At 34.7% G+C, this 27,656-nt stretch overlaps 2 protein-coding genes across 4 annotated transcripts; one reads left to right on the top strand and one right to left on the bottom strand.

Moving 5' to 3' along the window:
• Positions 1 to 27,324, bottom strand: Rop (Syntaxin-binding protein Rop). 3 transcript variants are annotated; one of them, XM_072295911.1, is made up of 13 exons: positions 27,159 to 27,323; positions 21,281 to 21,421; positions 20,199 to 20,354; positions 18,569 to 18,672; positions 10,674 to 10,822; positions 9,828 to 10,043; positions 9,048 to 9,149; positions 8,182 to 8,389; positions 7,020 to 7,268; positions 6,242 to 6,432; positions 5,423 to 5,577; positions 4,777 to 4,858; positions 1 to 2,098 (listed from the first exon to the last, which is right to left on the bottom strand). In XM_072295911.1, exons 1-12 carry the CDS (start codon positions 27,184 to 27,186, stop codon positions 4,797 to 4,799), a joined length of 1,761 nt encoding a protein of 586 aa, XP_072152012.1. In that variant the 5' UTR covers positions 27,187 to 27,323; the 3' UTR covers positions 1 to 2,098; positions 4,777 to 4,796. The 3 variants fall into 3 exon arrangements, with proteins under 3 accessions (XP_072152012.1, XP_018896429.1, XP_018896428.1); XM_019040884.2 differs by lacking the exon at positions 18,569 to 18,672 and adding an exon at positions 14,767 to 14,870 and having other exon boundaries at positions 1 to 4,858; positions 27,159 to 27,324; XM_019040883.2 differs by having other exon boundaries at positions 1 to 4,858.
• On the top strand, positions 22,549 to 24,969 carry LOC109030094 (gastrulation defective protein 1 homolog). The gene has a single exon (XM_019040885.2). It carries the CDS (start codon positions 22,677 to 22,679, stop codon positions 24,255 to 24,257), a length of 1,581 nt encoding a protein of 526 aa, XP_018896430.2. The 5' UTR covers positions 22,549 to 22,676; the 3' UTR covers positions 24,258 to 24,969.
• Positions 27,325 to 27,656: the final 332 nt, after the last annotated feature.

Here is a 27,656-nt window from a genome sequence, read left to right on the forward strand (position 1 = left end):
TTTGAAGAGAAATAAATATTATTGATGTAATGTTTACAATTGTAATGACTGTACACTGGAACCACAACAGAAACAAAAATTGAACAGGATTACTTAACTTATAATTAACAGGCTCAAACAAGTGATAAAACAATATACAATTGACTAACGAGGCTCTTGCTTAGAACTCTATTAGAGTCATTAGAACTCTATTATAGTAGTACTAACAGACGGGGATTTCCTTTGCATTATTCTGATGACGTCTCTAGCTAGTCAAAAAATTCATGGAATCAATACTACAAACGAATTTGGTTGAAGCAAAGTTCAATTTAAATACGGTGGGGGGATTGGTGCTGTGGACCGCTTTTGCACTTAAAAATTCTGAGTGCTCTTTCAGTTTAAATTTTGTTTTGCTTTAATTTGCATTAAATAATATTATACATCGGTGATTAAAAGCAATCAATGGTAGTCTTTGAGGGTAAATTTTCTATAGTTTCCAGGACTATCCACCAAAAAGTTATTTAAGATAAACAACTATCTGAAAATGAAATTGCGAACACTTTAAAAACCTACTGGATATTATAACCATGCGTTAATGTTAGGTACTAAAATTGTATTTATAAAAAATTTTCGGTTAGATGAAAACATGGAAAAGAGACTACTCAACAGCTAAAAGTAGGCCACTTTAGTACAAGTTTCATTAATGAGCTGAAACAGATCAAAAATTTGAAGACTAGAATGAAAGAGGAAAGATACTAAACAATAAAAGGGCCAAGAAAAAAAATTGGAATTTTCCTTACTAATGACTAATGTCCTTATTAAAAAAATTATTCGACAATCGTTCCATGAATAAGACATCTGAATATAAATGAATGATGTAGGTTACACTCATCTATCCCCATTATAAGACAAGAAAAATTTAGCTATGGATATCCCGATTCAGCTAACTTGGGAGCTTTTTGATAAACTAAAATGTATGTAATAGAAAAACTTCATTTTGACCAAAAGTAAAAAAAAAATAAAATAAAGGAAAGAGCAGTTAAAGGCGAATTTATCTTTAGAACAAATTTTCTCAAGCATCCGATTCTACAAAATTAACTCTAGTGAATACTAATACAAGGAACCTAGTAATACTGACTGCTTTCTGCTAAAACGAGCATCATAATGCATCAATAAATAAAATATCCTTGTCTGAGCAAGGCAAAAATGATAAGTACAATTAAACTACATAACAGTGCTAAGCCTTGCACTGATGGGGCTGCTTCAACTATTTACCTATTCTCCCAAGGTACTTAAAAGAGGTCACATGTGTTTTTTTTTTCTTTTTCACTGTTTTTGTTCTTTAAACAAAACAATGAGCATTTGCTGAGAAAACAGCTGTTGAAGCCACCAAAAATTCAATCCTGTTTGAGAGAGAAAATTATGTACAGATTTTGTGATGTCAGGATAATATTCGCAGATTTTTATCAAAAACTAACTGGAGGGGCCGATTTTTTTTTAATCAGACATGGATCTGCTTTCTTGTGCCTAAGTTCCCGGGAAAGACATTTAGTCTTCCCCCCCCCCCAATCTGGCCCACCCTAAGGAGAGCTGCTTGAATCAGATAGAGAGCATTTTAACTTTAACTTTAGACCGCTTTCACGTTGAGAAAAACTTCCCTACAAGCTCATCATTGAAATTATGAGTTTGCTTTCTAGACTAGACTGAACGAAGATGGAATGGAGCTATTAATTAATCACCTAAGTCGAGTGAACAGCCGGCAGCTGCATTGTAAGCCCTTAATTGGGCTAAATAACTGACTGGTCGTCAGCCAGCAAGGAGGCGTCTTTTACTAGTCCATCATTCAGCCTAATATAGAGCACATAAAATGGTTGCTAGTAGTCTGATTGACGTAACCAGCTGATCACACAGTCCTGTTCCATCTTAGTCTGGTCTTGTCCAGCAGACCAACACATAATTTTAGTAATCGGCCTGTTGTACGCTTGCCACCACGATATCATGTTAGATTTTGCATGTAAGATTTTACCCTTACTCCAAAATGACGGCACAACCCCATCTCTCACATTACGACTGCAACATGTGAGGTAATGCTTTTATTACAGTGAACTGCTGTTTCGACCTGTTTAAAAAATATTACAAATTAAAAATAATACATATAATGACCTTGCTAGAGATAAAAACACAAAAGAAAATTATGGTAACTAAAAAACACAAAGAAGGCATCTTCTTTTTTTACTTTTTGCGAAGGTAATCTTCATTGTGAAGCATCCCCAAAATAAAATTATGCTTGATAAACTGATACATTGAAATTATTTCATACAGATATGCTTTCCAAAAAAGGAAAATAGCATTTCTAACGCAGCATTTGTCTAAATACTTATAAAAATTGTAATATTTCAAAATTAAGATGACGCTCAATATAATTCAAGACTATACAGATAAAATAAGAGACATTTTTCAACTTGTATTTCGATTGTTGTCAGATTCTCATTAACCGCTTTACAATTTTGATGAATACTTGGAGATAGTGTACAATTATTTCCTCCAAACTTTAATGAAAAATAAAATTAAGTATGCTTTGTCTTTGGTTTCTTTGGTAATACCTTTAGATATTTCTGAAAAATTCTGCATCATACTAACTACGCTAAATAAACATCCTTTTAAATGCATATTTTGCCTGGGTATAATGTACTAGGAAATGCGATTTCACTAAGAGTTTTCAACTGATAAACAAAATACTTTAAATTTAACGCAGAAACTGAACACAGAATATTGAAAGAAATCATATCGGTGTTGATTGCTATTAAAAACAACCGTGCCCAAAAATAATTTTTTGAAAAATTGGAATGTTGTTTGAAGCAATATTAGAAAAATTAAACACTACTTCTTAATTCAGGCAATTTCAATTTTCTTGCAGCTTACTGCCATAGAGACAATATGTCACATAATGATTTTCAGGTAACTGCTGATAGCTGATAGTTCCTTTGAAGGATGTTTGCTTAAATTATAAAGTGCTTCTAGCAAATCGCAGCTATCAACGGCATGCTTTGACATTATTTTACAACAAATTTGCAGAAAATCATCAAGCTCTCGAGATTCAATTTCTATTGAGATCTAAATATGCATTAGAAGTTAGCTCCTGTGCACTCTAAAAATTTAAATATTTTCTTATTCTCTAGCTTTTAAGGCTTTATCTTTCCGACAGACGATTACATTCTTTGTTAATATGTGCTGAAGACAAGAGATTTTTGTAGAAAAATGTCCACAAATGAGAATTAAACCTTGCAAATCATCAAATAGAATATCACAAAGGTGACCATTAAAATCTCATGGTTTAAAACTTTACTTCTCTATACAGAGTACAACATTTTCAAGAAAAACATCTGATACTAGTCAATAAACCAGTGCTTCATTAGTTTGATAAAATCAGAAGATGCAAATGGTTGGGTAACTCAAATGATTTCACTTGTAGTATACTAGAAAATCAACTTTGTAAGATTATACAATCAACTTTATAAAGTAATTGTTTATAGCGTTTCCTTAAGTGTGAATCAATCATTAAGTGCATTACATGTGTGTAACTGAAAAGCTAAGGCATTTGCTTAAACTCAGTGTCAAGTGCATATCATGAAATGAAGCATGTCATTGGTTATAAGCCCAAGAAGAATTGAAACAACTTCTTGGGAACAGGGTGAATTATGAGGGCTGCACCAGCAACTGAGAAAAAAGTAATGATCAGCATTAACAGAGGCACTACGATTTTCTAAAAATTCTCAGGCCTTCCTAGATAAACTATTTTGTCTCTTTTACACATCTTAACGTCCATAGCTTGAAGGAATATTTAAATCTAATGGATTTAACTGAAAATATATCAGATAAAACCAACGAAAAGTTATCGTTCAAGAAGAAAAAGGCTTCACTATATTGTGGAAAACTAAAAATTTATCAAAACGTTTAGCTGAAAATTAACTTATCTAGTAGGATCGCACATAACTAGAATATGAGATGTAATTTGACTGAAACAGTATGCATTTCTCTGATTTGCGAACTAATTTAATTCTAATTTCGGCTATTTTTCCTCAGAACTGGTTACTATGTTGAAAAAGAAGAAAATAGTAGACAAATGTTAACTGATGACAGGGTGTACGCTGATATTAACATGAAAATGAATGAGATTACGGCAAATAACAAAAGCTACTACCTAAGGTACTCGGTAATTAACTTAATCGTTACGGATAGTTACAAAAGCTAGGTTTTGAACAAAACCAACTTAATGGTATTAGAATAATATTAAAGTACCTAAAACCTAAACTAATGATCAGCAGCTGTGGAGGTAGGTGAATAAAAGCCTGGGAAACAAACAATGGGAGACTAACAGATCAATCATTTCTCACCTGACTCAATCAATTTTCTGCACTTCGGTTTTTTTTTTTTTTTTGAAATCCATGAAATATTTTTTTTAGCATTTGAATGCAAATTTAACTTTATAGACACAACTGGAATAATTTACTTACGAGAAGTTTTGGTAGTTTCCAAGCGCTTGTTTCCTTTGACTCCCTATCCACATTGCCGATACTTAGGATCTAGGTCCGTGCAATTATGATAAAATTTGAATAAATAAATAAATATAAATGAAGTATACAATAAATAATAAAATGAATAGATTAACAATAACAACACTGAATATTGTAAAAACAATGGATTTGCATCAAATCATCAAAGTAACTTGAATACACTTGAACGGCGGTTCCGGACTATTGCGACATTAGAACTTTATCACAGAGAAGCGATACTTACTCGGTCTCCAAGGAATTTACTTATGCACTGAGATTTGCAAGGTTGTTTAGGAAATCTTCGGGCGTTAGTATGTGAGAGGATCCTGTCAAAATCAAGTCAAAATGAAAGTTATTAATATCAAGTCATTAATGAATTGGAATACAACTTAAACAAAGTTTATGGAAAATATTAAAGAAATTTTCCATCAAAGAGGGGGAAAAAAAGAGATTTTGACGATTGGTTCACACTGTATTGGATTTAACAGTGTCATAAACGCCCACCAAAAAAATCTTGGTATATTAACCCAGTTAAATTAGTCCAATTTTTATACTAAAATTGAAACAACCATTAATAATTTGGAAGCCACTACAAGTGGCACTATACTGCATAGTTTTTGCCAAATTAAAAGTTAAAAGACAAACATTCTGGGTTTAGTAAGTGGCAAGCGCGTCCCTGAATGTTTTTCTCAATGCTGCTGGCCAATGTCAAAATTTGCTAATCACTCGGCAAATATCTAATTTCTAGTGGGAACAAAACATGTTGCATGCAGAAAGATCCCTACTGCCCAACATCCAAAGTCTGCCGATACGTAATAATGCTGAATCACACTTGTTGGGCTTTACAAAAAGATAAAACGAGCAAGAAAGTGAAACCTTCACAGCCTTACCTATGATGACTTCCCATGTCTTGATGGCATTGGTGACTTCATATGCACATCGGATCTCAGAATATGAGACACCTCCAACAATGAAAACTATTAGGCGTGGAACGTTTTTCACCGTCTGTTGTCCTTTGTCCTTGTGCCAATGTCCATATCTGGCACTGTAATAAGAGCATTCAAAATCAACAAAATTCTTCAGCCATCATGGTGGTTAATATTACCAGAGATAAATCATATTTTTGAAAAAGAGTTCCTAAAGAGACTACGTATAGACTACGTTGACAAAAAGAGGCCGGTCATAATTCAACAAAATTGCGTCTTGAGTATTTTAGAACTTAATTAATGGGTACATATCTTAAAAAATCAAAAAATCGAGGGCGATAACGAATAATTAGTATCCCAAGAATGAGACATGAAATTCATTCTAAGAAACCTTCACACTTCTTTGACTCTGTTTTAACTTAATGCGATAAGGTTCTTTTCTGCCGGATTTAGTCAAAAAACTTTTTAGAGATAAAAATTCTTTGAGTTGAGGGAAATACATAACGCTAAATTTCGAATTTTTCAAACCCCTCCCCCTCCCTGTCTGTAACGCTTTTGTGACAAAGGTCCCTATTTTTTAATAAATAAAAACAAATTGGCGTAATTCTCTCATCCATTCTCCCTAGAGTGTTACGCATTTAACGAACGGCCCCTGACTGCACTAGCTTCATTAGAGGCAAAATCATTCGGAGATGAGCCCGTTATGTTTTTCTTGAGATTACAAAAATTATTTATCTCATTCATTCTTGATACCCTTCGAATGATGTACAGTTGAAATATTACCTGGTAGGTGCATGGTAGCCAGAGGAGGCTGCGCGGCCACCAAGGAATGGAAAATGTTTCAGGTCTAACTTATCCTCAATGCAATCTTCCATCAAGTCCTTGACGACTGGTGTCCAACGAGACATCTGGTAGGTCTGCTCAGTAATCCGTTCTTTGCGAGGTGGTTGGTAGACTTTTACTTTGCGCCCACCCTAGAAAGGTAATAAGGGAGTTACGCATACATCTCAAATTCTATTATTAATCTCATTGCTTTTGAACCTATATTAATTTCACTTTTTGACATAAAACATTATCAGCTGTATCTATCTTGAACCATCATTAATTCAGACATATGTGATTGAAAATATTCACTATTTTAATTTTTCACTTCTATGATGGGATTCAAAACACTTTAGCATATTAAGTAATTACATTCGCCAATTATAAAACTCACTCATGTCTCCCTGACAGTTTTTCAAAAATTCAATTTATATTTAATTTTCTCCAGGAAATACAATCCAGTGTTTTCTCTTGAACTTTTTTTTTGCAATAGTCCGAAGTTGCCAAACCATGTTCCAAAACCATATTACATATGTTTCTTCTAAGACAGCTAGTGAAGTAGTTTTAGATATTGAAAGTTAAAGGAGGCTCATGAATGAAAAGCTGTACATGCAAACAGATAAAGTTAAAGATTCTGAAAATTTGAGCAGCCATTTTTAACCATCTAAGCCTATCATATGAATGGGAAATATTAATTGTCTTTTGAACAAACAAACGAAATCATAGTAAAAGCTCTTACATCTGTTACAACGTTGACTCCCAGATTGGCTAGATTTACAATGGCCTGTTTTTCTTGCGGTGAAATTTGCGTGTGCTGAATAAGTTTATTCAAATTCTCTTCTGATATACCATTCTTCGATAAGATGTACAGAATAATAATCCTCAACTTATCATAATTTGACACAGCTTTGTCGAGAAGAACGGGCACAATGTTTCTCATATGATCCTTGATGCGCTCACCTTCAGCATCTGTGCCCATGGCTAGATCCTGAAAAAGTCAAATTTTAAGCTATTAAGGTGCTCTGTATTGAAGGTTTCACGGATTTTGGAAATATTTTAAAATCCTAATTTTTTCAATCCCAGTTTTGGAGCAGATTTTGTTCATCCAAATCCTTAACATCTCTATTGAAGTGTACTGGTCACGGTATTATCCTTGTCTTTTCTTTAGCCGCTACTCTGGAAAAATTAATTGCAAATCATTGCCCTGGTTTCTACACAATGTCCGCTTGAAAAAGCGAACATTCGTCCTGTATCATTAAACGTCAGACTCATGAGAAAGATAAGGCAAGAGGCCCACAAAACTCACTACAAAAATGATAATCATACCGTGAAACTAATGTTCGATGTATGATTTGCTCCTTTTTCATAATATCAACCAAATACACGGTAAAACAAATGGGACATCAAAAGTTTTTCATTAGAGTTTTGGTAAAAAAAAAAAAAAAAAAAAAAAAAAAAATCACACATAAAGTATCAACATCCAATTGATATCTCTAAAGATTTTCTAAATATTTCCTTAAACTGAAAAGTCAATTTATGTGCAAAAATCAAAGATGATGGAAATTTACTTGCATTAAAAAGTTCTCGTTTTAGATGCTTTTCAGCCGTTCGCCACCATCATCAGTCAGCCAATCCTGATGATGGCCAGGGGATGAACGACCGAAACACTTCGAAAACCAGAACTATTTAACACGTACGAGTGATAACATTTTTAAACAATTTTTATCATCTTGTCAAATCCGTGCATTTTTCTCCCACCCTACAAATTCGTTAAAAGTCAAAGATTTTTAGGATACATACACATTTAAAAAAAAAATACAAACAAGAGAAAACAGATACAAAAAATAGTCTGAGAACGATTTAACATAAAATGCAAGGAACAAAAAATCAAGAAGAGGTACCTGTTCTACTTTGCACAATTTATCAACGTATCCTTGGTATGCCTTCATACAATCCTCAGCAAGATGCAAGTGAGTTGAATATTTACTCAGCTCTTTCTGATACTGAGGCATTTTCTTGATCATTTGTGAGAGGTCACGCATTGATTGCTTGTCGCCTTGGGGCATTCGTTTTGAGTCGATAAACTTCTTGAGATTTTTGGTAACATTCCTTCAAAACAAATTTAACAAATCTTGAGTCATGCTATCAAGAAAGTTTCATCATGTACCTTTCTGGGAGGTAACAATTATTCAGTTTCAAAAATTTGAAAAGTTAGCAAAATAAACCACCAAAGAGGTAAAAAGCAAGGCACCGCAATCCATATTTCATCATCAAAATGTTAGGTAGGATGCAACAGATACATTGTAAATTGCTTAATTGGACCCATTGATGAGGCATATTTTGTGTCCAAACATTAAAACCCAGAAATGCTGAAATCTACTTGATTTAAATTTAAAAGTAAAAAGAAGATGTTCCACTGACATTCTGAATATTAAAAAACTGCTTAATAACTCTTAAATGTTTTTTTAAATGCTCTAGCTTTTAATTTTACAATACAAATATGTTATATTAGCAAAAGCTTTTGCGTACCACGTTTAATGTAAGACTCACATACTGCCTTACTATAATTAAAAAAATAAGAGTGAAAATTTGACTTCCGGGAGAAAGTTGCCTCGACAACAATTTTCCCCCTTCCATCATCCCTGATAATGTAAAGAAAATCTTCTAATAATCCTGTTTGCTAGACGCGTCAAATATCATCATACGGTGTGGTGAATCATCAAATCAAGCGCTCATACATTAAAACAAGAAAAGATACTATACGTACTGAGAGACAACAGCAATATGTTGGTGTCTCAATTCAACCCACAACTCATCATTTTCATCCAGAAGAACTTCTTTCTCTGGAGCCCCAGCGGTAGCTTCATACCTGCAAAAGAAAAGAGAATTAAAATTGTGACATGGATGGGGCTAGACGGTAGAGCTTTAGCTTTGGTGCAACAATGTTTGGACTACATTTAACAACAACGCACCCCAAGTCACATTTTGAAAAAAAAAAAAAAATAACAGCTGGTCACAGTTTTGAATTTAACTAGTTGTAAATTTTACCCACTCAAAAATTCAGTGGCGAGAGAAAATATTCTGAACATGAAAATACGTTCAACTTTGTCCTTAAAATTGAGTTCTACGGAGAAATAAAACTTGAAACCTCCTTTTCTCAGTTCAAACTTGATGCAACTTGGTATCAAAAAAGTTTCAAGGAGATTTAGTGGTCCGTTTTTTAGAAATTCACCTCTTAAAATAGTCCAACTCATGTAGGAAAATAATGCTAACTTATGCCATAATAAATTAGAAACTATACAGGTCTCCTACTTAAACATATAGAAGGAAGCCCTTCGGAACTCAGGAGCTGGGAACTTGCATATGCGTCAACACCAGTTGTTGCACCCTAGTCTTAAAAGTACAAAACAGTCTTTAAACAGCCTACCAACAACCTTTTACAAGACAGCCACTTCATGGCAACTCTACTGTACATGATGTTTCTACCTCTTGAACTTTTCCGTAACAAAATGAGGTTTGCGATGAAGAAGAGAGAGGAGTTACTTACTTGTAAACGTCATTTTCAATTGGCAACAAATCATAGGCCATAGCTTGAAGAGTAAGCTCATGGAGAACCGGTGAAACGCAATCAAAGCCTCTGTCTAGAATCAAGAGCTGAGAGCGAGCTTTCTCTGGTCCCTCTCCCATTGTTGGTTCGTCAGCTTTGTATGCATCTAATTTCTGCTGGATCACATGCGCCAATTCCAAATTCTTGTCGAAGTCACTGAACAATAGAACAGAAGGGCTTATGGAAAACTGAGGAGCGAAGCAAGGCTTTTATCCTATCTAATTGGATATCTAAGTATAAACTACTAAAATCTGGAGGATTAGACTTGAATGAAAAATTAATTCTTGAGAATTATGGATAATGAAAAAACTCGGAACAAAAAATTCATATAATAATTCACTTTGTTGGAGAGATATTATGATGAGTGATGAACTTTTTTGTACTTGACAGTGATGGTTATCAAAAACTAATTCAAGAGATTCCAAGTCAACAAAAATCTTCTGCAAATTTCTTTACTATAAAGTGAACAGAGACTAGAGACTGATTTGCCTGAAAAAAGTAACAGATAAGTGCAGTTACCTACAATTGTTTGTAAGATGACAAATTTATTTTTTTTTTCTTGACTAAGAGGGCAAACTTGCCCTACAATTTATCCAATATAGCTTAGCCCCTATTGTCAGTTTTACAAACTAGTTTTATCTCAGCTGAAACTGATCAGAAAACCGAGCCTAAGGTTTTTGTTTGTTTGTTTTTTTTGGCTAATGGCTTTCTCTATAATATTCAAACCCACTGATTACAGATAAGCTGCGCTTAAAATATTATGTAGTATAAATCATAAATACAAACCTGCGATATCTTACTGAGGGATACTCGCCCAAAGTTGCACATAATGTTGCGATTTGCTCTGCGATACGTTCCATATTGGCATTGCGGTTGCTGGAATATGCAGGATTGTAAAAGCACTGGAATGTTTCTGGAGTATCAAGTGAGAACACCTATGAGAGAAGGAGAAACATTTGATTTGAAATTTGAGATGCCAATAGAATTTTCCCACAGTTCAGTAATTCCAAAATTCTTGTTAAAGAAATCTATTGCATGACTTGAAGAAATTAAAATTCCAAACTAGATATTCCAATTTAAATTGATAAAAACAAGAGAAATGCTTGTCAATAAGTGCGTGAATCACGAATTGAAATTTCTTCCTGACTCCTCATTCAGTGAGGTAATCTTTCATTTTTATTCATTTGTTTTTTTTTTAAAAAAGATTTTATTTTAAACATTTTCCATTTGAAGTACTTCATTCTATGGGTTACATGATGACAGGAGCTCACAAAATTTTCATTGACCTATTCCTACTCATACATATTACTTCCATTAAATTCCAAAATTTTTTTTAAAAAACGAAGCTTATAAGTTTCTTGGTTAAATTCATCTGTTCATCACAACAGAGTTTGATGAAACAAGTGAATAAACCACATTATTGAATGTCTATCAAACAGACCAGCTAGTAATAATATTCAACATTACTAAGGTTCAAGGGTAAAAATTTGGTAAGACTGCACATAAAATTGCATACATGATATACCTCAGAATCCTCATTATTTCCTTAATTAATTGGAACAAAAAGTATTTTCAATAAAGAAACGTCAAAGGTATAAAATGTCCACGAGAATAAGTGCAGCCCAACTCCTACTGAAGAATAATTCAATTTTTCTCCACCTTCGACCACTTGACAACGCTCAAATTTGAGCATTATGATACATGTTTCCTCATCAAAATTTTCTATGGAACACAATTTATACAATAAAAATTTTTGGAAGTAACTCGTAATCAAGATATTAACGTGTTTAAATCCATTAATTTCAACTTCTTGCTCATAAAAAAAACGATAATCCACCAAAGTTAAGTCGTGCCATGGACGTTACCACAATAGTCCCTAGGGTATAAAATTATGGTGACCTCAATCTCAAGGCTTCGGCTCAGCTGTTGCACGTTGTAAACACTTGAACAACATAGGTAGGGTAAGAAGTTTGCCAACCGTTTATTGCAAGATTTGACTTCTGTGGATGCTCGTTTTTCTTGGGAGCGAAAAATTCAAATGTTCCATGATCAGTGCTAAATAAACACGTTGATATCTGTGTCAAGACTGGTAAACGTTAATTTCAATAATTTCTGTTGCGCAAATCGTGTTTTACATAAAATTTTGGAGACAAAATGTACATCAGAATACTTAATTTTGTACCTTGTCTGGTGGCCCATTGGTTTATTAAGAAAAGTCGATTTCAATTTAAACTTGAGAATCCAAAATTTGCAATCTTGAATTGCTGAATTTTTGCATAAAAAATGTTTTCATGATACAAGAGACCACATATATGGTTACTGATGAACATAAATTCATGATAAACAGGTGCGGCACTTGGAGGCTTCAGTCTTGGAAAAATCGGTAGGCACTGAGTTGCTCTAACTTTGTACTTGATTACTTTATTTTGAGATTTTGACTATTGGCTGAATTACAAATTACAAATATATACATGTAACATAAACAGGTGTAGCATAAAATGATAAAAATTCCCCTGGCAGCAAATTACATGCTTGTTAAATCTAAAAATTAAACTATGACTTTAATGGCCCTACTTTTTTTCAGGTTTGTAAGTTTAACATGTAAGAAAGTACCTTAGAGCCAGAGCACGATTAAGTAATATCAAACCTTAAAGCATTTCCATTCGTTCAGCAAATAGCCCAACAAGTGCCAAAAATTATTTATCCCTTATTTTTGCTCATAAATTTGCAAGATCTGGTGATCATTACTCTGGTTGATAGTCAGAATAAACGCACCTGTCTATCAAAAATTTGAGTAAATGTTTCAGAAAATTAGAGAAAGATGAGTAAAACAAAACATGAATTGTAATTTGAGCCTCTGAGTAAAATATACAACCAAAATAAATCTACAAAGGAGAATGCCTCTACTCAACACAGCACACACTCTACCGAATCAGAGCATGCATAAGTCTACAACAGGGTCACACATAAAATTAAAAAATAAAAAATAAAAGAAAAAAAGAAACTATCAAGGAAAAACCATTTCCAGAGAATTCTACACCGACTGTCTGACTGATATGATATCCGCCTATATTTTAAAGTCCTTCTGACTGATGAACCAGTGCATTGATACTAGAAACATTTGAAAATATATACGTCCTATGAGATCGAACTTCTCAATTTTTTTAAAAATATTCTCGATAGTCATTACAACTTTTCTAGCTGGCCCCACAATTTGTTATACAGCTTGAGACGTATTTCGGCGACACTATAATGTAAATATACTAGTTAAGACTTCGGTGAAAAGTTGCAAAACAGATGAAGAACTATATGGGGTTGTTCATTCGTGGAGGTGAGGGACTAGACTAACAATGAATTTTACTTGAGATTTGTTGAGATTGTCCTATCTATGATGCAACGGTAAGTATCTCTTTCGGCCTTCCTTAATCACTATAAACCATACCGGGCTCGCTGATCCAGGAACAACTACAAATACAGTCCTAAATACCTGTTTGTATTTTATTCTACTGTACTTCTAGAACAAAAAGGATGGTGGCTTTGAAAAGGGCAAAGACAACACAAATATAAAAAAAGCCTTAAGAGTGAAAAGTAAGGGGAAAAAAATTGAATTTCTAGGCAGTAACTTAAAGCTATTTCTATTGGTTATTTTTAGGGAGCACAAAAATGCTAAGTTTTAGGCTTATGACTACAAAACCCAAAAGAGAATTAATCATAGTGTTCCCAAATTAAAACTAATCAGGAAAATGAAAAATAAATAAATGGATAAATAATCATTTAAAAGCCAATTTTAGAAACAAAAGGTTGCGGAAATCAAATGTCTTCTCTAAATTTCAGGACCTGATCTACAATCCAGGCTTCCGAAAATATCTAGTGCTTTGGATAAGAATTAAGTAGCACCAAAACAAACACCATCAAATACATGTTAATTGCAAATTGCAATCCAGAATTGCTCAGCAACCACCATGTAAAGCAAGGATTGCCCAACAACTGCTTGAGTGAACTAAGTTCAAAAGTTGCCAAAGCAAGAATCTAAGATTTGCAAAGGTGGTTACTCTGCAATCCTTAATCGCTTGTTACACCAACAAGAATTGCATGGAATTCGAGGTTTGCTGGTAAATGTGTGCATGTATTATGAATGTATGTAGTGGAAAAGAGCTAAAGATGAGATTGTCTAAGTTAAGGAATGCTAGCAATAGGAGAGAATCAAATAGCCAAGCAAAGAATTCCTCCAAGGTGTTGACCAAAATTCAGAACAAATACATGAGATCAAAATTTTCATGAATGTTGAAGTAATATATAATGTTCACATCATAGGATGGTTCTCCCAGGGTCTAGTTGAAGTCTAACTGGTATTTGAATTTTTGCATCTGTTGAGAACAAAATTTGGGAAATTTTTACATTAAAGCTTGTGTGTCAAAACTTTACTGATACGACACGTTGAATGCTAATGTGATCTCAGAAGCTTGGGATGAATAATTTTGTCTGCTATTCCGGTTCAAAGTTGCAGGGAACTAGTATTTCTGAAGATATAAGGGACTTTTTTTCCAATTCTACAGTAACCAGAACTCACAGAAATGTTCGGATATGTTTGTGGCCTGGTCTTGGGAAACGAGAATTATTACGTACATAATTTTGACACAATAGAATCTGACTCAGCCTTACAGCAAGCAAGGAATACAAATTTCCTCTTTATTAAACTGATTAGCAGGTAAATTTTAAGTTAGGCATTTCAAAGTTCTGAGTTTCCAGGACAGGAAAATATTTGCACACACCCTGAAGGAATAGAGGGCTAAAATAGAGAATAGCTAACGAACGAGGGATAAAAAATCAAATTAGTCTGTGATGTTAAGTTAAGATTAGATTATAAGTTAGAACGCACCTGACACTCATACGGAAGAAAAGCAATATTTATCTCTTTTAGAGTTTTTATTGATCTAGCTACGCAGGACTTGCACAGTTCATTGAATAATTCCTCTTGGCAAACTTTGCGAGAGCGAAAACACAAGAAAGAAGAAAGACATCCAGAAAACCATTCCACAGTTATCATGCTGATCGAATTTCAAGGTAGTGGACAGAGCATTTACTTCTTCAGCCAAGAAATTTCAAAACGAGCTACAGATTGTATTTGAAGATACAGTAAAACCTCAATTGCCTGACCTAATAAAGCAGACAGTTGTACTTCATGGAAAGACACCATACAATGGAGTCATGATTCCAGCTCCATATTATGTTCCTGCGTTTTACTTTAATTCAGTGGAATAGAGCTCAGTTTATTAGTCGCTAGCGGCACTACTTCAATGTTTGTATTAAAGTAGTGATATTCCTTTACTCAAACCTTGCGTACAGCCAAGTCATTGGATAGAAATTGCAGCTTTACATTATAGTTATGTGCAGAAAAACCAATATTTCGGCTGTGAAATTGAGGTTCTACTGTATATGAAACTAAATATATTTGCAACTCTTCAAGTTCTTGTAAAATTTTGTTATGGAGACAACTCTTTTACTCGGGTTAAGTTATTTTCTTTGCATTGACATCAAAATTCTGGGCTAAAGAAGAAGAAGAATGAAGTCCTAAAATCGATGAATCAGAGCAACTCAATGTTTTTGAACAAAATTTCTCGTAGTGACATAAGGGAATCATTGGATGCATCATTAGTACAACAGCATTCTAATTTTGCCATTATTAGCTTTGCACTCCACTTTACAGAGCCAGTAAAAATACAACTTTCTGATTTTCTTAATTGTAAGTGCATGTTTGTTATTATCCTCTTTTTGTGAATCGATGCCTAAGTACTGACTGCTCAAGAGTGTGATTTTACATACTAATAGCCAAAAGGCAGAACCATGTATCATCGTTTGCAATGTTGGAAACTTTCTGACATACATTGTTTTTCCTTTGAAAAACTAGTCAACGTAATTTCTTGAAAGCTTGATTTTTCTCCTCTACAAGTAAAATATTCTGTAAAAATTTCAAGCTACCAAGTTGGCTCATTTTTCTTTAAAAAAATAATATAGGAACAAAAATTTTGAAATACATGTTGCACTTTAGCGATCGATAGATAGACAGCATCAACCAGCAGTGGAAAAGAAGTCATTACTGGCTTCAGTCATATTTTAGTTTTACAAAAGAAAACCAACTGCCTTTGATTCGGGAAATTTGACATCATGTTGCTTTGCTTGTATAAGAAAATCCAATGGTGAGTTTTTTCCAGAGAAATCGAAGCAAGATAAAAAAAAGTTCAAGGTACTATTATCCAGATTTAAGGTTTTTCATTTTCACCAACGATTCATGAGAATTGATGAGAAATTACCCGCCCATTTGTTGCATACAAGTGTCCATATAAAAGGATCGATTAAAGCTAAAATGGGCAGAATTGGAGTGAAGGTATACAATGTCATCACTTTTCGCATGAAGTACCAAAAGCACCATTCGCCACTATACTGCTGGACATCTCAATATTATTTTGATTTTTTCTTTAAAAATTTTGCACAGACTTTCATGAAAATGTCGAGGATTAATCTTAATGACATTAAGGGAAAATGAAAAAAATTAATTTAAGGGAAAACTTTGAAAGCTAGTTAGCTTTTTCGTAAAAAAATTGAACAATTTGGGAAGTTTGGCAACATAGTGCCTTCACTGATGCCAGATACTGCTGAAAACTTGTGCTCGGCACTATCCTTCATTTAAACTCATATAAAATATCTCAATTTAATGTCACAAATGGCGCTTGTAATACTTCGACTGGAAGGCGATGATGTGTGCATCCATTAGTTTGAAGGATTCCTGAAATGTGAAAAATAATTAAAGCACAGAGAGATGAATTTTGAGCAGCAGTTATGCTATAACATTAAAGACACTTAGGTACTTTGTTTAGATTTTCATTTCTTGTACTCGGGGGAGAACAGTGAAGGGTACTCTATTCTTGGGATGAAAATACTATCCGATGCATTTATTTACACGAGCTTCACTTTTTACACCAAGCAATTTTCATGCCACAGCATTGTTACTTAGACGTTCCTAAGAAAAAAAGGACCTATCTACCATAAGAATCTTGAAAAACGTTATTACAGACTGATCGCTGTTTCCGTTGATCCCTTTTCGTAGATAGATCCTTTCTGCTTGGGAACGTTCCCCTCAATAAAGATTCCTTAACGATATGTACATCAAGACTTCAAATGTTCAGACAACATTTATTTAATGGTATTTAAACACAGTCATCCCTAGCATGTCCAATGTGGAAAATTTATATTTGTCTCCAAATTGTAACCTGGGAGGCATTACCCCGAGAACTTTAAACATGTAGATGCCTGGAACACACATTGATGCTTTTCAAGGCCATGATATTATAAGAAAAATTCTTCAAACCTTTCTCACAAATGTCCCTGCAAAGGAACCTTATTTATCGGATAAAACAAGTTTATTACGATGAAAAACAAGTTTCAGGACCACCTTTTCCCCTCACTTCCTGCAATTGTTGTATTTTCTTTTGATCTGTCAATTTATCTTCCTTCAATGAACAAGTACCTAGCAGTTCTTTATACCTCTATTCATCTTATGAGAGTTGGGCCACATATTGGTCAGGGGCATAGCTCCCTAACATTGGATACAACTCATGCTCTCGGAAAAAATTAGAGAAGGTGCAAGGTACAATTTTCCTTAGTTATCTGTCAAAGAATTGACCAAGAGGGGAAATTTTGCAACATTAAGTGCAATTAGGCTAATTTTGGTTGCCATCCAATACAAAAAAATATTTGGCTGAACACATGAAACCTTGTATTGATATTACACTTCCAAAAAAAATTGTTTTGACTATAACGAAAACTGATACCCCTCCTGCATACTATATTGCTTTCCATTTCAGAATTTCCAAAATACTTTATATCATCACCGGTGAATACAGCCATGAAGAAAAAGGTGAAGAGAGTTATATACTGAGAGCCGATCTTGGATGAGAAATATGAATACACAAAGAATAGCGCCAGCTGCATATGTAGCAACAACACTGAGCTGACAAAACTACCTGTACAGAAACTTTTATAGCACAACATAGAATTTAGCTGGAGACTGATTTCCCTCAGTTTTTAAAGAAAAAAATAAATATAAGAAATGTTAAATGTTAGGTCAGAGGAACATTTTTATGTTTTTTTATTGGTTGTTGTCTTCCTGTAAGGACTGGTTCGTATAGTAAGAAAAAAGATTGAAGCAGTAGCCTTTCCTTTAAAATAATGACTGAGAATCTTCAAAACTTCTTAATAGTGTAGTTTTGAAATTGAATTTTGAGACTTAAATTTTTGAAGTTGAAACTTGTCATTCCTGTCAGCATCTCGTATTTCTCCATCATGACACAATTTTTGTAAACTAAACACGATTTTTTAAGCATTAATCAACACTGAACCATTCACAATTGGGGGATCACAGAATTGTTGTAATAAGAGGTGTTCCTCCTTTTAAAGATGAGGGGGTGGGGGGAGGAGGATCACCCTTAAATTTGGAGAAACATTTAATTTACACTGACACACATAATTACAGCTATACAAAACCAGAGCAACGATTAGAGTGAGGGACTTAATTTAACAGATTCAAACGTCAAGAGATCACACCGGAACAGTTAATCCAAGACAGATATATCAAAGACAAACAGAAAAGAAGGAAAATGAAAATGAAACGGAAATTAAAATACCTTCTGCTCATACGCGATAAATGCAATATTAATTTCTTTACATGTTTTAATATATTTGGCAACTGGGGCATGGCAAAGTTTGTTAAAGCGCTCTTCTTGGCAAGCTGAAAAGTGATTTTTCAAAAAATACAAACAAAATTAATAAAACTCAAAACAGGTTTCATCCGATAATAAAACAAAAACAGAAAGGGCTAAATAAAAAGTATGAGAGGTACTCAAGGACCAAATAAAACTTGATAAAAGTAGAGCTTGGCTTTCGTCACCATTCTTGGCGCAGAGTCAGTTTCAGTGCTAAAAAGTCATTTCAGAAAAACATCGTAGTATTTTCCTTGAGGAATCAACTGAAATAGCAGTGAGCAGAAATTAATGTCATGGATTAAGAGCGGAGAAAAAACAACAATAAATTGGTGCTCTGTTGAAATTTGTGAATCATTATCCAGATTTAATTTAATAGTAATCTGATATTTTAGAAAATTGACTTCTTTTATTGTATTTAAAAAAAAAATGGCTGGAAGGTTTATAAGCTCGCTTTTCTGGTGTCGCAGTGTGAATTTTTAAGATCAGTAATTCTTGGATTATTTTCCTTCAAACCCGCCCTGACTTAACTAACTACAGCTATAAAAATTCTTTCTTGCTAAATGAAAACAATCGGAAAAAAATACATTGTCTTCAAATCCTGGGATGTCTGGTAGAAATTCTTCATTTTCAGATGCTGGAAAAAGTTTCAATGAGGAATTCAGAAAAATCCACAATCATTAAAAGTAAAAAAGGCCTGAATGTATATAATAGTTTTACAAATTCATTAACTGATTAAATTTCTCATATTATTTGGTGACCATCTGAGCTACTCTTTGGTGGAAATTTAACATCTCAATGAAAGTCATTGGGGGCAGACAGGGAGCAGAGTGGAGAAAGGTTTAGTTGGGTGAACTTCGAGGCATGACCTTAAAAAAACTTGGGATTTTTTGGCTGAAATTATGAAAGCAAATATTTCTCCCTCAGGCGTACCGATTTGGATTAATTTAATTCCACAATTTTCAGTATTTACATTTCAGCAGAGTTTCTACTAGCCCTTCATTTTCGGGTTCCCTGACTTTCTCTGCTTTTTCTCCAATTTTTTTTTCTTGTTGTTCCTTGACTCCAAAATGTTCACATTTGCTGACTTTTCTTCACCTTCGGACAGAACTTCCGTATTAATTCCATATTAAAAAGAACACTGATTTTTCCTCAAAGTTGGACAACATTATACTTTGAAGATTCGAACTGTAGAGACAGACAGTCAGTATTTATTTCAAAAGTTATTCAAAAGGACTTTCGGTAGCTGGTGCGCTACTCACAAGGTTCCCTGACTATTCCTGGCCACCGAAAATTCTTTGGCTTTTCATAACCTTAACAGTTTTCCAGGTTATAGGGAGTCCTACTTTAATCTTGAGATATTATAGTTTAAGGTCAAATTACTCAACCCTACTGACCTGATGTGGGAGGGCAATTTTGATCAAAAATAAAGTATGTACTTAAAAATTGGCAGCTTCAGCTTCCTCTGAAAAAATGTACCTGCATTGAAATACGTTTTAATCACACAAAAATGTTATCCAGAGCACAGACAAGTTAATCAGAGTAACAAATTTACCTTCAGTGAAGTAAACATGAGCAGCTTTGTACATAGTACGGCTACCATAATTAAAATCATTCATCAGGGCATGTACTGATTTCTCGCAAGGACTAATTAGGTAAACTGCTTCCATTGTTGGTAGAGGCTCCCGCTTCTTATTTAAATCTTCTACAACTAGAAAAACAAGAGGAAATAATGATTAATTTCTGAGCTAGGAAAACTTAAATTTTTTCTTAATTTTAGATTATCACAAAACTGGAGCGAACTGTTTGTGCAAAAAAAATAAGCGCCAAAATTGATCAAACTTGATTTTGCAGAAGATACACCTTATACGTTGAGGCACTGGTTGCGAAAAGGGCACTTCTTGATTGCAGTGTTTCAGAATTTCTGTTGCTAATTAATCCCTTGGAGAAGAATTTAATGAGTGATTTTTCTAAAATTCTTCCATAGAAAATTGTAGGAGCATGAGGAATATTCGGTAAAATTTTTGGTGAAATGGATTCATTCACATTCTTTACAATGAATAAAATATTAGACGAGACTCTGAAACACTGCAACCGAGAAGTGCCCTTTTCGCATCCAGTGCCTCAATGGGACTGATTTTTTCCCTCAACTTACACAGAAAATAAAAATAATCAATCCATGCTTATGTAAATAAAGAGGAGATATTTTTCCAGTTTTCCCTATGATCCATAATTAGGAAATTCTGAACATGATACTGTTGTTAAAGAAAAATTATATTAACGTACATAACTTCGAGGCAATCTCTACAAACTTGAAAAAGTGAAAACATTCGTTACTTTTACTCAGAATTAATCAAGTATTAAAACTAATTTTCAAGACTCGACAATTTTAAATTTCTTTGGAAATTCAAACATTACAAACTTTCTGCCAAATATTATTTTAATTCATTTATTTTCAATTCTTCATTTTCTCCCTTAATCTATCAAGTAATTACCTGATATTTCAGTTGACAAATAAAGATAGGGTCTTTTTTTTTTCGGAAAAAAATAAAGCTAGAGTGGAAATTTTGAAAAATTGCAACGGCAATGCGTATTATTCTAGTTTCAAAACCAATATTCAGTTCAGACATCACTTACTGGTGATTCCTTCGGCGGAGATTTCATGCATTTTACAGCAAGCTGAGACCATCCTCATGGCGAGCTGGTCGACCACTAGCACCCGCCACTCAACATCTTTCCCAGTCTTCTTCTTCTGCTTGATAGCTTCATTCATAATTTCTGGATTAAGATACAATGTACGATTAATTGCAAATATTAAATAATTTATTGGATGAACCTCTGAATTTCAGGTCACGAGAAATAAGTAATTGACTAGGAAATAGCAATAAGAAAAATCTTAACAAGAATAAGTAGGTAAAGTACATGTGGATTGCATTTTGCAAAAAGGAACCACTAGCATTGCAATGATGCTAAGATTGTGCAACTTCATCTTTTGCAGTCAAATTGCGGAAATCGTGAAAAACTATGAAATTTAGATGGTAATTTTTGTCTTAAATTTACAGTAAGAGTAAAATAGAAACTATTAATGGATAATCGGGTTTTTCCTCCAAGACAAAAGAAGTTGCACAATCTTGGCAACATTGCAATGCTAGTGGTTCCTTTATGCAAAATGCAATCCATATTATGTACTTCAATGGCAAAATTTGCGAACTTGCCAATCAAAAAAATATAATTTTAGAGGTATAGAATAATCGGATTGGATTATGTACTGAACGTAAATTAAAATGATTAGGGTCAAAAAATAACCATGGAAAAGCCCTAGATAGGGCCGGAGAGGGGAGAGGAAATAGGATACGAGAAAAGGGAGGGAGGGGGATGCCCCGGACCTTGACTATTTTGTTCTTTTTTAATGACTGTTGAAAATATTTAAAATCTGAATATAACATCAAAAAGAGCACTTATTTTGTTGTGACCGCCCACGGAGAAAAGGACCTTCATTCACATAAACTCAAAATTGAGTAATTTGAACTCGAGGCAGGAGTACTTCAAGGACATTTTGGGAATCAGGCACATTCCCAAAAATTTCAAACCAAATAATTGTCATTTGCTCAGATATTATGGAAGTACCTATCAAGCTAGCTCTTTTCCCGTCGACGATCACATATGAATACTACTTGTAAATCGGGTGGTGAAAAAAATAAAATAAAATAAACAAATAATGGAAAACGGATAATTTTTCGAAAACATGACAAATAGTCGTGTCGAAGTCTCGACGCCCCTTCAAGTATGCAATTTGTGCTACGTGTGCGGAATGGTGGCAGATGCAGCGTACAATAATACGGTACGATGAATACGGTAATTACGTCTCGATAAATTGAAATAGCGGTAGCCCTGCTAATCCATAACAAATGTAGGTTATGCTCATTTGTAAACAAACACAAGTGCAGATCTGCCGTTTTACCAAACGTTCATCGATTTTTCAGTAGAATAAATTTTAATTACAGTGATAATAATACTATAATTGAGTGAAGCAATGTCGGAAATCGGAGACAGTGGTTTGGAAACCTTGAAAATAAATGAACAGGACAAAAAAGACAGTGATAGTGACAGTGATGTTAGTGATGAGGAGGGTGAAGAGGAAACGAAACTGGTTATCCCAACAGAATTGAATATATCTTTGAATCATGGCTCCAAAGCAGTCGCCGCTTTGGCTATAGACCCTGCTGGGGCTAGACTTGCCTCGGGGTCAGTCGATTACCAAGTGAAATTCTGGGACTTTGCTGGAATGGACAACACATTGCAAAGTTTCCGTTCACTTTACCCGTGCGGAAATAATCCAATCAAAGCCATAGCTTACACAGCGACTGGCGATTCTGTTCTAATAGTGTCAGGAATGGCACAAGCTAAAGTGCTAGACAGAGACGGCCATGAAATAATGGAGTGCGTAAAAGGTGACCAATACGTTGTAGATATGGCGCGAACTAAAGGACACACAGCACCTCTGACTTCTGGTTGTTGGCATCCTCGCAATCGTGAAGAATTCTTGACCAGTGCTGAAGATGGAACTTGTCGAATCTGGACAGTAGATAAGCCTTACAACCACCTCAAGATAATCAAATGTCGATCGAAAAACGGACTAAAAACAAACCCCACCGCATGTAATTACAACCGTGATGCCAGTTTAGTGGCTGCGGCATGCGTTGACGGATCAATTCAGCTTTGGGATCCAAGGAGAATCATCACAAGTCCAACATTACATAATCGTGAAGCTCATCAACAAGGAAGTGAAACATCCTGTGTCGCTTTTGCTTACTTGCACAATTGGATAGCATCACGCGGTGGAGATGATACTGTGAAACTTTGGGACTTGCGGGCATTTAAAAAACCTTTGCAGGTAAAACATGATTTGTTCTCCCGATATGGCAGCACAGATTGCGCATTCAGTCCTGACGATACAGTTTTGACAACAGGAGTCTCGTTGAACAAGGGTGAAACTGAAGGAAAACTCTACTTCTTCGATACTACAACGTTTGAGACAGTCAAAGAAATTATAGTGGCGGACGCCCATGTGATTAAAACAGTGTGGCATCCACGGTTGCATCAAATTTTCGTCAGTTGCGGCAATGGTATAGTCAAAGTATTTTACGATGAAGCCAAAAGTATGCGAGGAGCGAAACTATGCGCAGGGAAAGTTCGGACCAAAACGAAGCAGGTTGAAGTGGTTGCAGCCACACAGATTATCACACCTCATGCGTTACCTGCCTTCAAACAAGAGCGGTCAAAATCTATGCGTAAGAAGATGGAAAAAGACAGGCTGGATCCTATTAAATCTCATCGTCCGGATTTGCCGATCAAATCTGGTCAAGGCGGTCGAGTCGCTGCAAGTGGAAGCACTCTCAGCTCATATGTTATTCGTAATTTAGGTTTGAGTAAGAAGGTGGAGGATGATCAAGATCCTAGGGAGGCAATTTTAAAGTATGCTAAAGAGGCAGCTGAAAATCCATACTGGGTTGCACCTGCTTATTCACAGACGCAGCCCAAACCTATTTTCCGAAGTGAGGAAGGAGAGGAAAACGAGGATGAACCTTCAAACAAAAAGATGAAGTCTCAATGAAAGTGTATCTATGAGATAAATCAAGCTGTAGGACCTTCGACGGCAAATTGTGTATATCGTTCAAAGGTGGACTTCTTTTGGAGACTAGTGTATTAATTTGAAAAAATGTCTGCATATTTACACATATTCCAATTTCCTATCTAATATTGAATTTTCTGAATGTCGATGGCCAAAGTGTAAAACCAGGTACCTCCCTTTGCGATGTTGTAGTTGCTGTCCTTTTATATTTTTTCATTGATAAACTAAGGCAACATAATTTCTTGAAGGCTTCCTGAATTTATCTCTATGCTAACGGAGTATTCTGCAAGAATTTCAAACTATAACGTTGGCTTGTTTATCTTAAAAAAGGAACGGACATTTGAAAACATCGTAATGGAGATACATGGTTTTGCACTTTGACCATTGATGTGAGATCAGGCAATTTCAGTAGATATTAAACAATTAGTTACATATCTACTGATCTACCTGTAGACGAAGCTAGAACTACACCACTATTCACAGAGTTTGTTTGACGAAAGTTGTTTCATAACTTTTGATTTTGTAAAAGAAGATTTGACTTAAAATGATCCAAGTTTAAAGCCTGAGCAGTGAGATAAATCCTGAAGAAGGGAGAGATTCTGAAGTAATTTTATCACTTCTCTAGGGCACTGTTTAAAGGCCACCAATTTTATTGTACATTTTAGTTGAAATAAACTTTGTAATTTTCACCTTCCATAGTTTTATCATTCAATATGTAGCCACCTAGATCTTATCTGAGGCAGAGGTCATTTTTGATTACTCTTTTTGCTTTCATTAACATCATCTACTTTAAGGTGTGGAGTACTCAATACTCTGAAGAAGCGTAATAGTTCTCAAAAGCAGCAATTTTTTAAGAGAAATTGAGAATTCAGGCTTGAATGAATATATTTGCAAGAGATTTTTTGTTACTGCTTTGTGTGAAAATCAAGAGTTGACTCTGATGAAATGAAAGTGACATCTTGTCTTTTACAGTAAACAGTGTAAAAAGTCATAAATCACTCTGGAACTTATGATCACAAAAACAACCTGAATGCAATCTGTCTTAAATTTCTGAAACTTCACACTTAAATCAATCCAACAAAAAATGTTTGAGGACCAAGCATTTATTTTTGTAGGTAGAAAAATTTGAGAGGTTGTTTGTGTTGTTGAACTTTCGATTAAAAGAGTGTGAAAAAATTGTATTTCATAATTAAGTATACGTATTTCATTGGAATTATAGCAAGATTTCTAGAAAAATAATTGTTAGAGGACTAATAAAGCCCCTTGGAAAAACTTTGAAATAATTGAAAATCAAAATAGAATGATTGAAAATGAGGAAAATCATTTTGAGTCTAGTCACACCATATGGCTAAAAATTAAAAACAAACATAAAACCAAATTCTCACATCCTAGACATTGTTTGTAGACTATTTTAGGTAGGAGTAAATATTCTTATGGATGAGATAAAAAATGGACTGCAATAAGCAGAAAGGATCCAAGTAATATCAGCCACTGCCAAACTTCATTGAAAAATTGGACTGTGTTAAGCAGAAAGGCAGAAAGGAACCAAGCCACATCAGCTATTGCCAAATTTAATCAGACAATTTAATTTTTTGCATGAATACGGTTGTGCGGATTTTTTTTGCCAAGTACAAGGCAAAAATCGGAAAATTTTCGAAATTAGCTTAAATGTTCTCTTGAAAAAAATTAAATTGCCTCATTAAAATTGGCAAGAGCGGATGTGGTTTGGTTCCTTTCTCCTAAATGCGGTCCATTTTATGCCTTTACAGGAGAGCAGTCGAGCAAATTCCTTTGGAAATTTCAGGGAATTTGCATAATGTCACAGGAAATTCTCGGACAGTTTTAAAAGAGTCTGCACTATTGTTCTCCATTAAAAATTAGATCATCTGATGAACTTTGGAGATGGCTGATGCAACTTGATTCCTTTCAGCTATGTCATAGTGTAATATTTCCCCCCCCCCCCCCCCCCAAGTGAGCACCTGGAAAATGCTGAAAGAACAAAGGAGAGTGTTCAAAAAATTGTGTGACAATATGAATCTTGTCATCATTGGAAAACTGAAACATATCGAGAGATTTACGACATGAGAACCGAGATACCTAGTTCGGTGCTTTCACCATGGATATGATGATGAAAGACCGATGCAATACGGCTAGAAAAATTGAGATGGATCTTTGCAGTCTTTTGAGTATTTAAAACTGAGCATATATCCCACAAATCGATGACCAATCTTGAAAACTGTGTCAGCCTATCAGTGGTTAAAAGTTCACTTCACATAGTTTTTGCAAGGTAAAATCTTACATACTTTGTTTAGAAGGGAAACCTACTAGATATCCCAATACTCTCCTTCTTGTACTTACTTCAGCATTGATTAAGCAACCATTAGGGCCTCATAAGACCCGATCTGTTTCTACAATAGGACACTATCCAAGTGCTTGCTTTGATTCTCGGTTACGTTGGTCCTTTGAAAACAGCGCAAGCTATGTAACAGCCCTTTATTTATCAACCAACAATTCACAAACTCATCCGAAAGAGACCATACACCAAATCCCTTAACATACATGTGGTTGAGTTTGTGTGCTTTGCTCTCCAGTTAAGTAAGATTCTCTTTGAAGCTTACGATAGAGACGGGTTGTCCGTCGAACTAGGTCCGTAAGCAGAGTAGAGAAAACCTGACCTACATGAATGCAGATTTAAAATACCATTCAGCCACACTTCGTATCAGCCGTATTTATACCATGATTCACATTGATTCAATGAAAAAAGAAGTAGTGAGACTAAATAATGAGAAGTTGCCATGAATGATAAGGGATGAGCAACTAGGGCAGAGTTCTAACCATCAACTTGGCTACAAGATACAGAGGAACGGAGGAAAAGTTTCTTACTTTGCCCGACGAGCGTTTTCAAAGCCATCTTGATGATTGGGGTTCACTATTCACAATCACTGCAGTAAACAGAAATTTCACAATATTAATTTTAACAGACAGGTGAGAACGACCAGACGTTTGTTTGTTTTACCACCAATCAAACGATAAGAAAACATGAAAGGGGAAGAAGGGAGGGGGAGGTATTATCAGCTGAACTGGGCATGTACGGTATTTTCTAACTACCGTACGGTAAAAGCTTTCTACTGACGTCACACCTACGGGGAAAAATCGAAACTTTGTCGTCATCCCGTCTACCCGTCCCTCCTACGCAGGTGAAGCGTGAGTCATAAATCCGTTCTTTCTCCCCCTCATTTCATTTTTTTAAATTATGAGTGCCTTCCCACATATTATGCTCCCTAAAAATTGCAGTGGTTTTCACAGAAACTATCAAGAAGCGAAATCAACTGAAAACTTATTTTATTATGCTGTCTGCCCAGCCCTGTGTAAACGTATGTG

Source organism: Bemisia tabaci, chromosome 2 (assembly GCF_918797505.1).
Source record: "Bemisia tabaci chromosome 2, PGI_BMITA_v3".
NCBI classification, from domain to species: Eukaryota; Metazoa; Arthropoda; class Insecta; order Hemiptera; family Aleyrodidae; genus Bemisia; species Bemisia tabaci.

Coding starts and splice junctions, on each gene's coding strand:
- LOC109030094 (XM_019040885.2), top strand. CDS start 22,677: ATGTCGGAAATCGGAGACAGTGGTTTGGAAACCTTGAAAATAAATGAA.
- Rop (XM_019040884.2), bottom strand. CDS start 27,186: ATGGCTTTGAAAACGCTCGTCGGGCAAA. Junction 9,150..9,827: donor ATTGAAAATGACGTTTACAA/GTAAGTAACTCC, acceptor TTTCTTTTGCAG/GTATGAAGCTACCGCTGGGG. Junction 5,578..6,241: donor GGCTACCATGCACCTACCAG/GTAATATTTCAA, acceptor CTCTTATTACAG/TGCCAGATATGGACATTGGC.